This window comes from Delphinapterus leucas, chromosome 2 (genome assembly GCF_059928025.1).
Source record: "Delphinapterus leucas isolate spDelLeu-1000000601 "Yukka" chromosome 2, BTC_Dleu_Yukka2, whole genome shotgun sequence".
In the NCBI taxonomy this organism is placed as follows: Eukaryota; Metazoa; Chordata; class Mammalia; order Artiodactyla; family Monodontidae; genus Delphinapterus; species Delphinapterus leucas.
Window position 1 is genome coordinate 114,725,262 of NC_143130.1, and position 13,641 is coordinate 114,738,902.

General features: G+C 36.5%; 2 protein-coding genes across 6 annotated transcripts in view; one reads left to right on the forward strand and one right to left on the reverse strand.

The window, feature by feature from the left end:
- The window catches only part of LOC111164158 (uncharacterized), a 134,277-nt gene that overhangs the window by 41,152 nt on the left and 79,484 nt on the right, over nucleotides 1-13,641 (forward strand). The window contains exons 5-6 of the mRNA XM_089906261.1: nucleotides 2,810-3,105; nucleotides 7,976-8,153. The gene's annotated coding sequence lies outside the window, so the exon portion shown is untranslated. The remainder of the gene's footprint in view (nucleotides 1-2,809; nucleotides 3,106-7,975; nucleotides 8,154-13,641) is intronic.
- Nucleotides 9,049-13,641, reverse strand: part of HEATR5A (HEAT repeat containing 5A) — a 112,078-nt gene continuing 107,485 nt past the window's right edge. For 4 of the 5 annotated variants that reach the window (XM_089907560.1, XM_089907559.1, XM_022553555.3 and 1 more), the window contains 3 exons: nucleotides 12,179-12,333; nucleotides 10,840-11,053; nucleotides 9,049-10,546 (listed from right to left, as the gene is read on the reverse strand). In XM_089907560.1, the coding sequence (XP_089763686.1) occupies nucleotides 10,239-10,546; nucleotides 10,840-11,053; nucleotides 12,179-12,333 (677 nt within the window). In that variant the 3' untranslated portion in view covers nucleotides 9,049-10,238. The remainder of the gene's footprint in view (nucleotides 10,547-10,839; nucleotides 11,054-12,178; nucleotides 12,334-13,641) is intronic. The other variant, XM_089907561.1, reaches the window with a different exon arrangement.

The following is a 13,641-nucleotide window of genomic DNA, read 5'->3' on the forward strand; positions in this document are numbered from 1 at the left end:
TACCGCTTAAAAGGTCATTGGCTCACTTGCAAAAATGCTGGCAGCCTCAACATTTGCTACAAATTCCTCTCATTAATCCGTTGTTTTTGAATTTCTTTCCCACTGAGAAACCTAAGAATGTCTCTTGCCTGAGTGTACCATTCTCAGCTGATCTGCTTCCCTGAGATGTTAGGAATGATGCCCTGCAGCATCCCCCGTGAGTCACAGCTCAGGAGGCAGGAAGCCTTACAAGTTCTTTGCATACAGCCACTACCCTGTCTCTCTGTGACTCAGTCCACACTCTCAAAAGGTCATAGACAACATGCCTTGAGAAGCACCTGAGGCTTTGACCCAGAACTGTCAGAACCAGAAAGGGTCTCAGACAGCCTGTCCAAGAGGGGAACTAACCATCCTGGCTCACCTGGTACTGAGTTTCCTGGGACACAGAACTTTCAGTGCTGAGCCTGGGAATTCTAGACAAATAGGGATAGTTGGTCACACTATGCTCAACTATTTAGCAGAGAAGAAACTGAGGCCAGGAGGCTGACCTGCCCACATTAACAAAATTAGAATCCAGATCCATTGGTGCTAAGAGTTCAGTGCTCTTTCTATACTGGTACTTCCTTATATGCGCATAGTGCATTGCACACTATAGGTGCTTAAGTTTCTACTGTGGTTGTTTTATGAGTTCAAGGGAAGTGCTTTTCACAGATATGATCATTTCTAATTAGCAGTGATCTCACTCAAGGTCATCATTAGTCAATGGTCTCTAATTCTGGACTCTGAACAGAATAGAGTTAATGAAGGGGAGGGAAATGTAATGAACAATAATAGAAGTGGTGAAGAAAACAGAAGGATTGGGCTTCCCTGGTGGTGCAGTGGTTAAGAATCCGCCTGCCAATGCAGCCCTGGTCCGGGAAGATCCCACATGCCGCAGGGCAGCTAAACCCGTGCGCCACAACTACTGAGCCTGCGCTCTACAGCCTGAGAGGCACAACTACTGAAGCCCGCGTGCCTAGAGCCCGTGCTCTACAACAAAGAGAAGCCACCGCAACGAGAAGCCCGTGCACCACAATGAAGAGCAGCCCCCACTCGCTGCAGCTAGAGAAAGCCCACGTGCAGCAACAAAGACCCAACGCAGCCAAAAATAAATAAATGAAAGAAAGAAAGAAAACAGAAGGATTGTGCAAAGATGGAGAGACCTATGTGTACAGGTTGGCTGAGCAACACTGCAGCAGGGGACACGTAGAAATACAATATGGGGTATAAACACCAAAGAGAAGGGTACATTATTTCCCTGTCCTCAAAGAGTGTGGTAATGACTATGTAATGAAAATTATATCACTGATGTTCATGGTTATATGTTTTCCAAGAACTTCGAAAGAACCTAACTCCCAGCAGTATTTGTCCTTCTAGGTCTGAGATCTGCCCTGTTTTTCTTACCAGTTTTCTCCCCTGGATACTGAGTTTTCAATAAAGTAGCATAAATTACTAGAGATCATTAGTCTGTTATACCTAGATCTTTATGATCTCTTATCTAAACACTGCTGTATCCCATTCAATGCTATAGTCTTCTCACCTGCAAGAGGAACTGGTGGTATCTGTATGAGGGAACAGAAAAAGCATTAGGAATGTGACTGGCTGATGATTAAGTCTAGAGAAATGACTGTTGGAAACAAGGGTCCAGGAACATTATTTATTGTGGCCATCTTCAGCAATTCATTTTGTGGGGTAGTGCTAGGCACTTGAATTCTTTTATCTGGGATGGAACTCAAGGAAGTGGCACATGGAAAGGGAGCAGCATAGACAAAATGGAAGTGACTAAGGTGTTTTGACACCCATTAAGATGGGTGTTAACTCTCAAAATGGAAGCCAGATAACTACTTTTCTATTCCACCACACCTTTTCCTGCTGGTGACCAGAGACAGAGTTATCTTTTCTTCTGACTAATCCCTAAAAACACAGGTGAAGAGAGGCATAGCTGACCTACTTTGTAAATACTTATTGTAGTGTTAATCAGCAAATTTACTGCAGGCAGAGGTCAAGTGACCTCACAGCCATCCTGCTTTAGGCTGAAAGCCACAGGGGGAGCTGACCTTAGTTAGGGTAGTGCTGCTCCAAAAATGGACTTGTGACCACCCATCAGAAGCAAGATGCAAAACAAGCGTTGTTTAAAAATGCAAATTATTAGGCCATACCCCAGACATTCTGAATCTGATTTTCTTTTTCTTTTAAAATAAACTTTACAATTTAGAATAGTTTTTATTTTTTAATTTTTTTTAAATTTACTTATTTTATTTTTGGCTGCCTTGGGTCTTTGTTGCTGCATGTGGGTTTTCTCTAGTTGCAGCGAGCGGGGGCTGCTTTTTGTTGCAGTGTACAGGCTTCTCATTGAAGTGGCTTCTCTTGTTGCAGAGCCTGGGCTGTAGGCACGCGGGCTTCAGTAGTTTTGGCGCGTGGGCTCAGTAGTTGTGGCTAACGGGCTGTAGAGCGCAGGCTTAGTAGTTGTGGCGCACGGGCTTAGCTGCCCCGCGGCATGTGGGATCTTCCCGGACCAGGGTTTGAACCCGTGTCCCCAGCATTGGTGGGCGGATTCTTAAGCACTGTGCCACCAGGGAAGCCCTAGAATAGTTTTAGATTTACAGAAAATTTGTGAAGGTAGTACAGAGTTGCCATATACCTAAACACTCGGTTTTGCCTGTTATTAACATATTACGTTAATATGGTACCTTTCAACTAGTGAACCAATATTGATGCTTTATTATTAACTAAAGTTCATACTGTATTCAGACAGCCTTAGTTTTTACCTAACGTCCCATTTCTGTTGCAGGATCCCATCCAGAATATGATACATTTTCGTCTCCTTAGGCCCTCCTTGGTTGTGATAGTTTTTCAGACTTTCCTTGTTTTTGATGACCTTGATGGTTTTGGAAAGTACTGGCCACGTGTTTCGTAGAATACTCTTCAATTTGGATTTGTCCGATGTTTTTCTCATTAGACTGGGGTTATGGGTTTTTGGAAAGAAGACCACAGAGGTAAAGTGCCATTCTCATCATATCATATCAAGGGGACATACTATCAACATGACTTATAATTGTTGATGTTAATCTTGATCACCTGACTGAGGTAGTGTTTTAAGTTTTCTCCAATGTAAAGTTATTCTTTTTTCCTCCCCCCTTTTTCTAATATTCTAAATTTATTTATTTTAATTATTACTTTTTGTCTGTGCTGGGTCTTCATTGCTGCATGTGGGCTTTTCTCTAGTTGTGGCGAGTGGGGTCTTCGTTGCAGTGCGCAGGCTTCTCATTGCCGTGGCTTCTCTTGTTGCGGAGCACGGGCTCTAGGTGCGCGGGCTCAGTAGTTGTGGTGCACGGGCTTCTCATTGCAGTGGCTTCTCTTGTCGCAGAGCATGGGCTCTAGGCATGTGGGCTTCAGTAGTTGTGGCACGTGGGCTCAGTAGTTGTGGCACGTGGGCTCAGTAGTTGTGGCACACGGGCTTAGTTGCTCTGCGGCATGTGGGATCTTCCTGGACCAGGACTCGAACCTGTGTCTCCTGCACTGGCAGGCGGATTCTTAACCACCGCACCACCAGGGAAGTCCTCCCCCTTTTTTTGAAAGGAAATTACTATGTGCAACCCTCACTTGAGGGGTGGGGAGTTAGGTTTCACATAAAATTATTTGGAATTCTTCTACATGGGAGATTTGTCTATTTTCCACCATTTATTTATTCAATAATTTATATTAGGATAGACTCATGGACATTTATTTTATACTTTTATATGTCCCCATTGTTGAATTTTTTTATTTTTAATTTTGTTATTAAAACCACTGCCCCACCAGGGAAGCCCACTAACTCCTTTTTTAAAACTTCAGATATAAATCGGTGTGAGTTCTCTAGGGCTGCCATTACAAAGTACCACAATCTCGTTTTAAACAGCAGAAACTTATTCTCTCATAGTTCTGAAAGCTAAAACCCCAAATCAAGGTGTTGACAGGTCATGTTCCCTCCAAAGCCTCTAGGGGAGGATCTTGCTCCCCCAGCTTCTGGTAGGCCAAAGCCTTTCTGGGCTGTGGCAGCATAATTTCAGTCTCTGCCGCCATCTTCACATGTCTGTCTTCCCTCTGTGTCTGTGTGTCTCCTTGTCTTCCAATGGCATTCTCCTCTTCTTACAAGGACACTAGTCAAATTGGATTAAGGTCCCACCCTACTCCAATATGACTTCACTGTAACTATTTATTTACATTTGTAATGACCCTATTTTCAAATAAGGTCACATTCTGAGGTACCAGGGCTTAAGACATCTATTTGGGAGACATAATTCAACCCATAACAAATTCACATACCACAGAATTCATCCTTTTAAAGTGTTCTTTTCTGTGGTTTTTACTATATTCACATGGTTATGCAACCAACACCACTATCTAATTCCAGAACCTTTTCCACATTCCAAAAAGAAACCCCATAGCCATTAGCAGTCACCTTCCCCTCCAATCTTCCTCAGCTCCTGACAACCAGTAATTTACTTTGTTTATATGGATTTGCCTATTCATAAATATTTCATATCAATGGACATTTCATTAAATGGAACCATATAACAAGAGGCATTTTATGTCTAGCTTATTTCACTTAGCATACTGTCTTTAAGGTTCATCCACATTGTATCATGTATCAGTACTTCATTCCTTTTATGGCTGAATAATATTCCATTGAATGGATATACCAATTTTGTTTATATATTCATGAGTTGATGGACACTTGGGTTGTTCCCACTTTTTGGCTATTATCAATAATTCTGCTGTGAATATTCATGTACAAGTTTTTGCATGACTGTTTTTAATTCTTTCATACCTAGGAGTGGAATTGCTGGATCATATTGTTAATTATGTTTAATTTTTTGAGAAACTGTCAAACTGTTTCCAAAGCAACTGCACTAAATTCTCAGCAGCAGTATAAGAAAGTTCTAATTTCTACACGTCCTCCCCAACACTCGTTATTGTCTTTTTGATCACAGCCATCCTAGTGATCAAGTGAGGTGGTATCTCATTGTGGTTTTGCATTTCCCTCATGAATGAGGATACTGAGCATCTTTTCATGTGTGTATTAGCCATTTGTATGTCTTCTTTGGAGAAATGTCTGTTTTAACTCTGCCCATTTTAAAATTGAGTGTCTTTTCATTGTTGAGTTTTGAGAGTTCTTTACATATGCTGGATATTCTCTCTCTCTCTCTCTATATATATATATTTAGCTATGATCTGCAAATTTTTTTCTCCCATTCTGTGGGTTGTCTTTTCACTTTCTTATAATGTTGTTGTTTTAATATTTATTTATTTTGGCTGCATCAGGTTTTAGTTGCGGCATGCAGGATCTTCACTGCAGCATGCAGACTTCTTAGTTGTGGCGTGCATGCGGGATCTAGTTCCCCAACCAGGGATCGAACCCAGGGCCCCTGCATTGGGAACGCAGAGTCTTACCCACTGGACCATCAGGGAAGTCCCGTCTTTTCACTTTCTTGATGGTGTCCTTTGAAGCACAAAAGTTCTTAATTTTGATGAAGTCCAGTTTATCTTTGGACTTCAAAGATAAAGCCACTTGTGCTTTAGGTGTCATATGTAAGATAAATGGTTTAGGTATATGTTTGCCCAGAAACAGACAGTAGGTGATTTCTGGAAGTTCCAGTACTATGTTAAGCATATAAATCAAACAACTAAAGGAACATTTTCATATTGTAGAAAATGATACAAAAATTTTTATACAAAATTGAGAACTCAGAATGGTCACATTATTACTGAAAAGAGAAAGCATTTGCAATGAAAACTATAGCAAATGGCAGAGTCACAATACAGCTGACTGGGGAATAGGAAGTACATGTTCTAACCATTTCTCATCTGATATTGACTCAAAAGAGTGTGTTGACTGCTGAAACAAAAGCATTTCCATAATTTAGCAAATCTGTTTTTACGAAGCTTTTGTGTTTAAACGAAGGCCTAGATGATGTGTTTCTAGTACCTGACACTACTAGGGAGGAAAAGGTAGGAGAAAACAAGTCACCCTGGCAATTCAGGGAGCAGTGAGCACTCTTCCAGCATTTGATTGCAAACTACAAGGCCCAAAGCTTTGTTAAGATTAGAAACAAATAACTAACAGAGAAATGTTGGGACTTATAGGCTCGTTGTTCACCAGAGAGCATCAGTTTTGGTTGCATATGAATGTTTTGTTTTTTTTTTTCTGAGGACACTTGTACTAGCCCAATAACAACACTAACTAACAAAACTGCTTTTGCTGTGTCACTGGCATACTTTAAATTGCTTTAAAAAAAAATCTCACTTGTTTTGTTCTTTCTTGGAATGTTTTATGTTATAAAGCAGTCCACACTGCTGATAGGTGTGTGTATATGCATATGTGTGTGTGTGTGTATATATATATATATATATATATATATATATATATATATATATAGTGTGTGTGTCTAAAGTTTTTTTGCATCTAGATTTTTTTTCAGAGAAAAGTATTAAATTTTGATCCCATTAAGCAAAGCATTGTCAACATTAGTTTTTCATTGGTAGAAATGACCTCTTAAATTTTCTTAATAGAATCCTTTAAAAAAATAAGTATTTTCTGAAATATTTTGTCAGAGAACGATATGTGGATATGTGCTAAGAATGCCTATTAAGTAATTAGAATTTTCTCCAAGTAGTCAGTGGAATCATTTTATAATGTCCTAAGTAGAACAGCCAGGAGTCCTGAGCAAATAGAAAGGCAATTAAAGGAAGCTAGCTCCTTTGAATTTACAGAACCTAGGATTGTATTTGTGGTCTGTACTGGATACATTCCAGCTCTACATCACAACACAAAATTTCCCATTTCCTCAAAGCTAAAAGCCGAGGCATCAGCTAAGTAGATTGATAAACAGGAAAGTCAAGATAGGCACAGTTCATTAAACTGTCAGCCAGCAGTTGAATAACCATATTTCTGATAAACTGAGGTCTTGCAAGGGTTAACAAGTTATTTGTAAAGAGGAAAGTACATTCAATTGATGGAGAAAATGCAATATATGTAATTACCTTGATTCTACAATTATGTTAACAGGACTCTGAAAGATACATATAGGCAGACTACTGAAGCTTTAAGACTGTTAGCATAATATAATCATTAAACGGCCAGAAATGATTCAACATTTTAACTATAGTTTTTGGGTAGTATAGACTTTATTTCATATATTGTTAGTTTTGTATTAACATTATCATAGTTTATTAGCTTGAGGATTGAAATTTCTTCCCTCAAAATGTAAACTAATATTGTAATAAAAAGACAAAGCGAATTCTTCTCTTCAAAATTAACGTTACAAAAGACTCTTAGGTTATACATTTATTCCGTCAAGTATGTATTATTCTCTAAGCCTGTACCATATGATATTCCTTCCAGGAAGTCCATCTCAGAAGCGTCAGTTTTCTTCCCTGGGTTCCCAAAGCACTATCCTTGTATCTCTTTTATAGCACTTATTTGTATCTTTTAAAGTGCCTTAATGTTCCTTTTAGGTGGGCAGTGAAGTTTGATTTATAGAAGTAGAAATTTTGCTTCGGATGCTCTATTTATAGAAATCTGGTCTTTCTGATGTTACTTTATAAGTTTTTCCATGATAAGCTTTTAAATAGTGGGTTAAATAAAATGAGACTCAACTAGTAGTTTGGGCTGTATTTCTTCCCTCAGAAAAACATAAAGCTCAAGCAAACATTATGTATACCACTTTGTTTCATCCAAGTTGCTCATCAACACATTAAATTTGTAAAGAATTACCAAGTTAAAGTGCAACTGCTTTATAACAACTGGAGACTTGTTAAAATAAAACAGATGTAAAGAATTTTTGATGTGTTTTTCAGTCTTAACTATTCACCTTTAAACAAATCAGAACTTATATCAACAACTAATCATGTAATCATTATTCCCATTGAAATTGTAGACGTCACAAATTTTTCCCACTTTTTCCTGTTGTATTAGCCAGAAAACTTTTGGTGGCAATTTGGAGAAATATTAAATGAAAATATCTTCAACTAGGAGTGAAGAAAGCTCTGGAAGGAATGTGGAACAGTGAAAGAAGAGAAAAGCTTTACCTTGATAGAATCAGGACCACCAACGGACCTTTTCTGTCTCTAGCTTGGAACCTGGGATCAGAAAGGTGGGTTCAAGTCTCAGCCGTTAAGCCTTAATTTCTGTATCAGTAAGGGTATCTTTACTAATTCAATATTGTATTAAACAAGATGATACATTAAAAAAAGCCTATAGAATTGTGCCCAACTCAAAGTTCCTAATTCCATGACACTGGACATATTTTTTCGCAACTATTGATATTCATATAGCACCTTTAAATCCAAACAATTCGGGATACCAGGTCACTAAATGAGGAGCAGAAATCTTAATGTTTAAGAACAAACTAAATGAAATAAAAAACAATACAAAAGAAACAAAAAAATTAAAAAACTATATCCTGAGAATATCCCAGTCCAGCATTTGCCTTGGCAAAGGAATAAATTTCTCAGCTCAAATTCATCCTACACCAGTACAGTTCAACAGTTTTTTAAGTGTCTAGTTGATGCCACACAGGCAGTTACAGAAGACAAAATTTCTCCCTTTAAGACACAGTCTAAAAGGGAGTATTAAAATGCAATGTGATGTTCAGTGCATAGAATAATATATAAAGTACTGCAGGAACACAGATGAAGAAGCAGTTACATTTGCTTGGTTTGAGAGGAGGGTAAGAAGCGTTAAGGAGTTATCAAGGGGAAGTGACATTTAAACCAGGCCTAAAAGGACTGGGAGTCAGCCAGATAGAACAAGGGAGAGAAGGGCATTCAGGTGAAGGAAACAATAATGAGTATACAGTCAAATTCATAGAGATAATTAGAAAGACAAAGAATGCAAACCATTTTAAAGAATGTTCCAAAGAAAGGGCTCCCCTCAGAAAACAGGCTAAGTTTCAGAGAAAATATTATTTGCTCCACAGAAATGATTTTCTGCACTCTGTGAGACTAACCAGTCATCTTTTGTGAGTAAAATAATTTCAAATACAAGAATGATAAAGAAAATTAGCTTTATTTATGTAAATTAGAAAAACTGATTGTAGTGTTAGAATTTGTCAAATGCTTTCATTCTGAACGATTTACAAGTGTATTTATATACAAACATAATAAAATAGAGTACCATCACATTGCTTTCTCTTGACTCCAAGTGTCTCTCCATTCTGAACATGCCCCTCTCACTTCGGGTTTTAATTTTTAACAGGGAAATGCTTTGTTCTGACACAGTGCTTGATTCACACAGTATAACACTGAAGTGGAAGGAGAGTCAATGACCATCAATAATTAAAAATTATCCTTCAACCAATATGACTTTATCATTAGATTTTTTCTATATTAAAATATGTTTCATGTTAAAAAAAACATACTTGTATTCACTGAGGATCTAAATTTGTTGTACTAAATTTGACATTTATATAAACCCATAGTTAATTTAAATATAGATATGAATCTATATTAAACTCATTGGTATGAATGTTTGCCATAAATGAAAATGATGAAAATTATTAGGAACAGAGGTAAAAGAAAATCCATGTGAGAAATTGAAGTGGAAATGCCCTATTCTATTTAAAATGACTAAAATTTCAATTTTCTGAACTCAATACAAATAAAACCAATAGATGGTAAAAAGCCATGATATTTATAGACGCCAAATCTTAAGTCACACTGTAGGGCATTAAATAATTTGTACTATTACATATTTTAGATAATTCTAAACCAAGTTTCCTAAATAGCTTGCCAATCATTTACGTTGTTTGAGAAATCCAAGAAAGTCTAATACAATTATTGAATAAGGCCGAATTTTAAACTGGCAATCGAGATACAACATAAATGCAGATAATGTATATTAGAGTCAGATTTATATATGTCATAGTACTATGTGTGTATGGACTATTAGAAGAAATAAATTTTGTTTTTAAAGCAGTGGTTGGTTTTCTAAGTTTAGTTCTTTAGCACTTTATTGAAATTCCTGGCAAGAATTCTGACAGAGCTCTGTGATTTTATTATATGAAAGAAGGAAAAAAAGAAACCCACAAAAAATGTTAAGTTTGCTGTGACTTTTCAAAGCAATTTAAGTTAAAACAAACAGCCTCCAAGTGCACTTGTGTCTAAAATGCCACTTTTGCCCCCAAAGTGAAAGAAATGATCAAGTATTGTGTTAAGGTGCTTACTATTCAAAAAAAACATCAGAGGAAGTTGGTCTTTAATTGGATGCTTGAATTCTTTCCAGAGTTCTTAGTATGTTTAGATGTTGGTATCTTGAGTTTGACACTTTCTTGATTGCCCTTTATAGCAGTTTCAAGGCGGGCTTTCAAGGCTGGGGAGGAAGCCATTACACTTTTAAAAACTGATGAATACTGAGGCCCAATCTGCATGAGATTTTGCAAAGCAAAGTCATGTAGATTTCTCATTATGGAAGTTGCTGATCCCAGAGCATTCTCATCCAAAAGGAAGGAAATGAGGATGGGCAGAAGACAGGCCACCAGCTGAGAGCCTGGAAAGTAAACAAATGATGTAAGCCCCAGGTTCAGGGATGTAAATGTTTCTTATACACTTGATCTGGACATATTTCCCCCACTTGAAGGGAAGCAGTTCTTCCAATCTCTTCTCCCAAATTAATACAAAACAGTATCAATACTGTTGATTGATTAACATCAACACCTGCCTTTCCACGAGTGTGAAAATATAATGCTAAGTGACTAATGGGATGTTTTACATTTTAAATAACATTAAATTTCTGATTTTGGACAGATTCTGATTTAGTATGCATTTAGTGCTAGCACTTACGATGCTGTTCCTCAGCAATGGCTACCAGTGCTTCCAAGACCTTTATGCCTTCTTGAAAGATCTGAAGCTCAGTAGTGTCTTCAGGTTTTCTTTTGTCTATTTCCTGCAGTTTTTCCACGATAGAGGATACTAAAGAGTAAATGTACGGGTAGGAAACAGCTGGATTCGGATACTGAAAAATGGAAAGTAGGAGCTGATAGGTCTTGATTTGTACCTGATCAGAAAAAAGACAAAAATAGTGTAAACTGTAAATATAAATTTACATTTATATTAAAATGTAAGTTTTAATGTAAATTTTTAAAGTAAATTAAAAAATGTAAATGAAAAAAATTTAAAGCCTCCCCTCCCACACTTAAATTTATTTTATTTCTAATTTATCTTTAATTTTGGAAGTCCAAGCACTAACAGGCATTCAAACTTGCATGCTAACAGTGGTTGTGACAGCTTGGAGTGGGAATAAAGTGGTTAATTTTTCTTCTTTTGACTAGTTTCCATTTTCCCCCTCATTTGTCTCTCTATAACGTAAAAAATCAAACAAACACACAAACTCGAAAAATATTTTGGAGATTTTGGAAAATGTTTTAGATGAAAATCACATATATTTGATGCTATGAAGGTTTTAAGGAACCATGTCTGGACCATATTAATTATGTGTCATCACATACTGGAGGCACCACTTTGAGACTGCTACATAAAGCTCCTGTTAGGCTAGAGGAAACAAACAGGACAGGAGAACAGAAGGAGATGACTATACAGCAAATATATAAACCATCCTTTATTCATTTGAATGATTATTTTTTTTTCTGAGAGAAAATCTGGTTACTAAATTTTAGGAGTCTATTTGTGATCATGTGCTACAAACTTATTTTGTACCACATAACAGCGTAGGAAATTAATTTAGCAAATAAAAGGGCCAGAAAGGAATGGGATTAATTTGTATATGCTGCTTTTGAAATAGGTCCCATTATTTTACAGTCATATACTGAAGGCACATGCTAGAGTCTTCCTTTCCTTTTTTTTTTGAAAGGAAATCCACTGAAGTTCTAGGGATATATCAATTTTAAGATGCCCCTATTTCAAATTTAGGTTTGTTTTTTTTTTTAATTTTTTAAAAAACATTTTCTTTATCTTTCTCCAACTAACTACATTCCATCCTCAGGGCCAAAAAACAAGACCATTATTATTTGACTTTGTCAACCCAAGAACATGAATTAATCCAAACCTAAAAATAAATTTCAGTCTGGTACTTTCTGTTGGAATCAACAAAATCATAAGGAAAAGTTTTGCAAAAGCCTAAACATGTTCCTATTACAAACATCTATCTTCTAAACACACTTACCATAGGATCTTTTATCTCAAGAGTAGCCTTAAATTTCTCAATACAGCGCTTCTGAAGGCATGGGATCGTAGTTACTTCTGGACTGGTAGACAAAGTAAATACTGTGATAGCAGTAAGCAGACTGACTTCATCAAGTTCTTGGTGTGTTCCAGCTACTAAAAAGAAATAATCTATGAGAAACAGATCCCAACACTGTCATATTTACTGTTATATACAGCTGTGAAGCTGTCTCTAGTTTGGTAGTAATTTCTTTTGTGTACCTAAGGATTACAGACAGTAATACGGACTGACTGACTAAGAATCCTGGCAAATGCTGTAGCTTTAAAATATGCATTTTAAGTAATTCTAGAGTCAAGAATTACCAAAGAAATTACAGTCTTCATAAGTAAAGACATCAGTAAATACTTATATACATTTACTAGGAATATGCATTAACTAGTTATGTGACCTTGGATATTTAACCCCATCTTCGGTTTTCTCATCTGTAAAATGAAAGTAACAGTACTTAAATTTATAAGGTTATGAGGATTAAATGAGTTAATCCTCGCAAAGCATTCAGAATAGCATGTTGCACATAATGCTCAATATAAATTAGCTGTTATATTATTATTTTTATTGTGGAGAAATACAGAAATGCTTGGACAGTTGTTTTTTCTTTGTTAAGTTTAAAGTATTCATATTTTGATAATACACGTGTCAAGCGAAAATAACTTAGCACTTTGTTTGCTACATATACCATTTCTTAACAGTACAGAAAAATTTGAAAATATCTGTGTGTGCCACAATCATTTAAAGGAATTTTCTACTGGATGTAATTTACTTCATTTCCCAAAGTCATACTCTCATTAAATAATTTTAATGAACCTCTTGTGGAAAATCAATGTTATTTGAAAAGGAAAAGGTGTGGCAAATTCAACTCATTAAATTGTGTAAGAATGGATTACTACTTATGAAAAAAATTACATATATATGTAGAAGGTTTGGTAACATTCACTCATCAAATACTTAAGAAACATTTTCTATGTGCCAGCACTCTTTTTGGCACTGAGAATACAATTTACAGAGAAGATACAGAATATACCAAGAAGTAAATAAAGGATTTCAGCTAGTCACAAGGTCTATGAATATAAAAAATATATTAAGAGATAATAGAAAGCAACCCAGGAGTTGCTACATTGGGCAGTCAGAGAAAGGTTTAGGAAATTAGTGTTTGAGCTGACACCTGAGACACAGCAGCAATGAAAGCAAAATACTATGGATGGGTAGGATTTAGTTTATAAAAATAATTTTAATAATTTTAAGGTAAAATAGGTACATGGTTAACATTTAAATTATGACAGTATTATTATAAGCACTTTATATTTAATCCCCATTAGCATCGTGAGGTAGGTACACTTATTTCCCCCATTTTATGGATGAGAAACTGAGGAACGGAAATTCAGTCATTTGCCCAAATCACACAG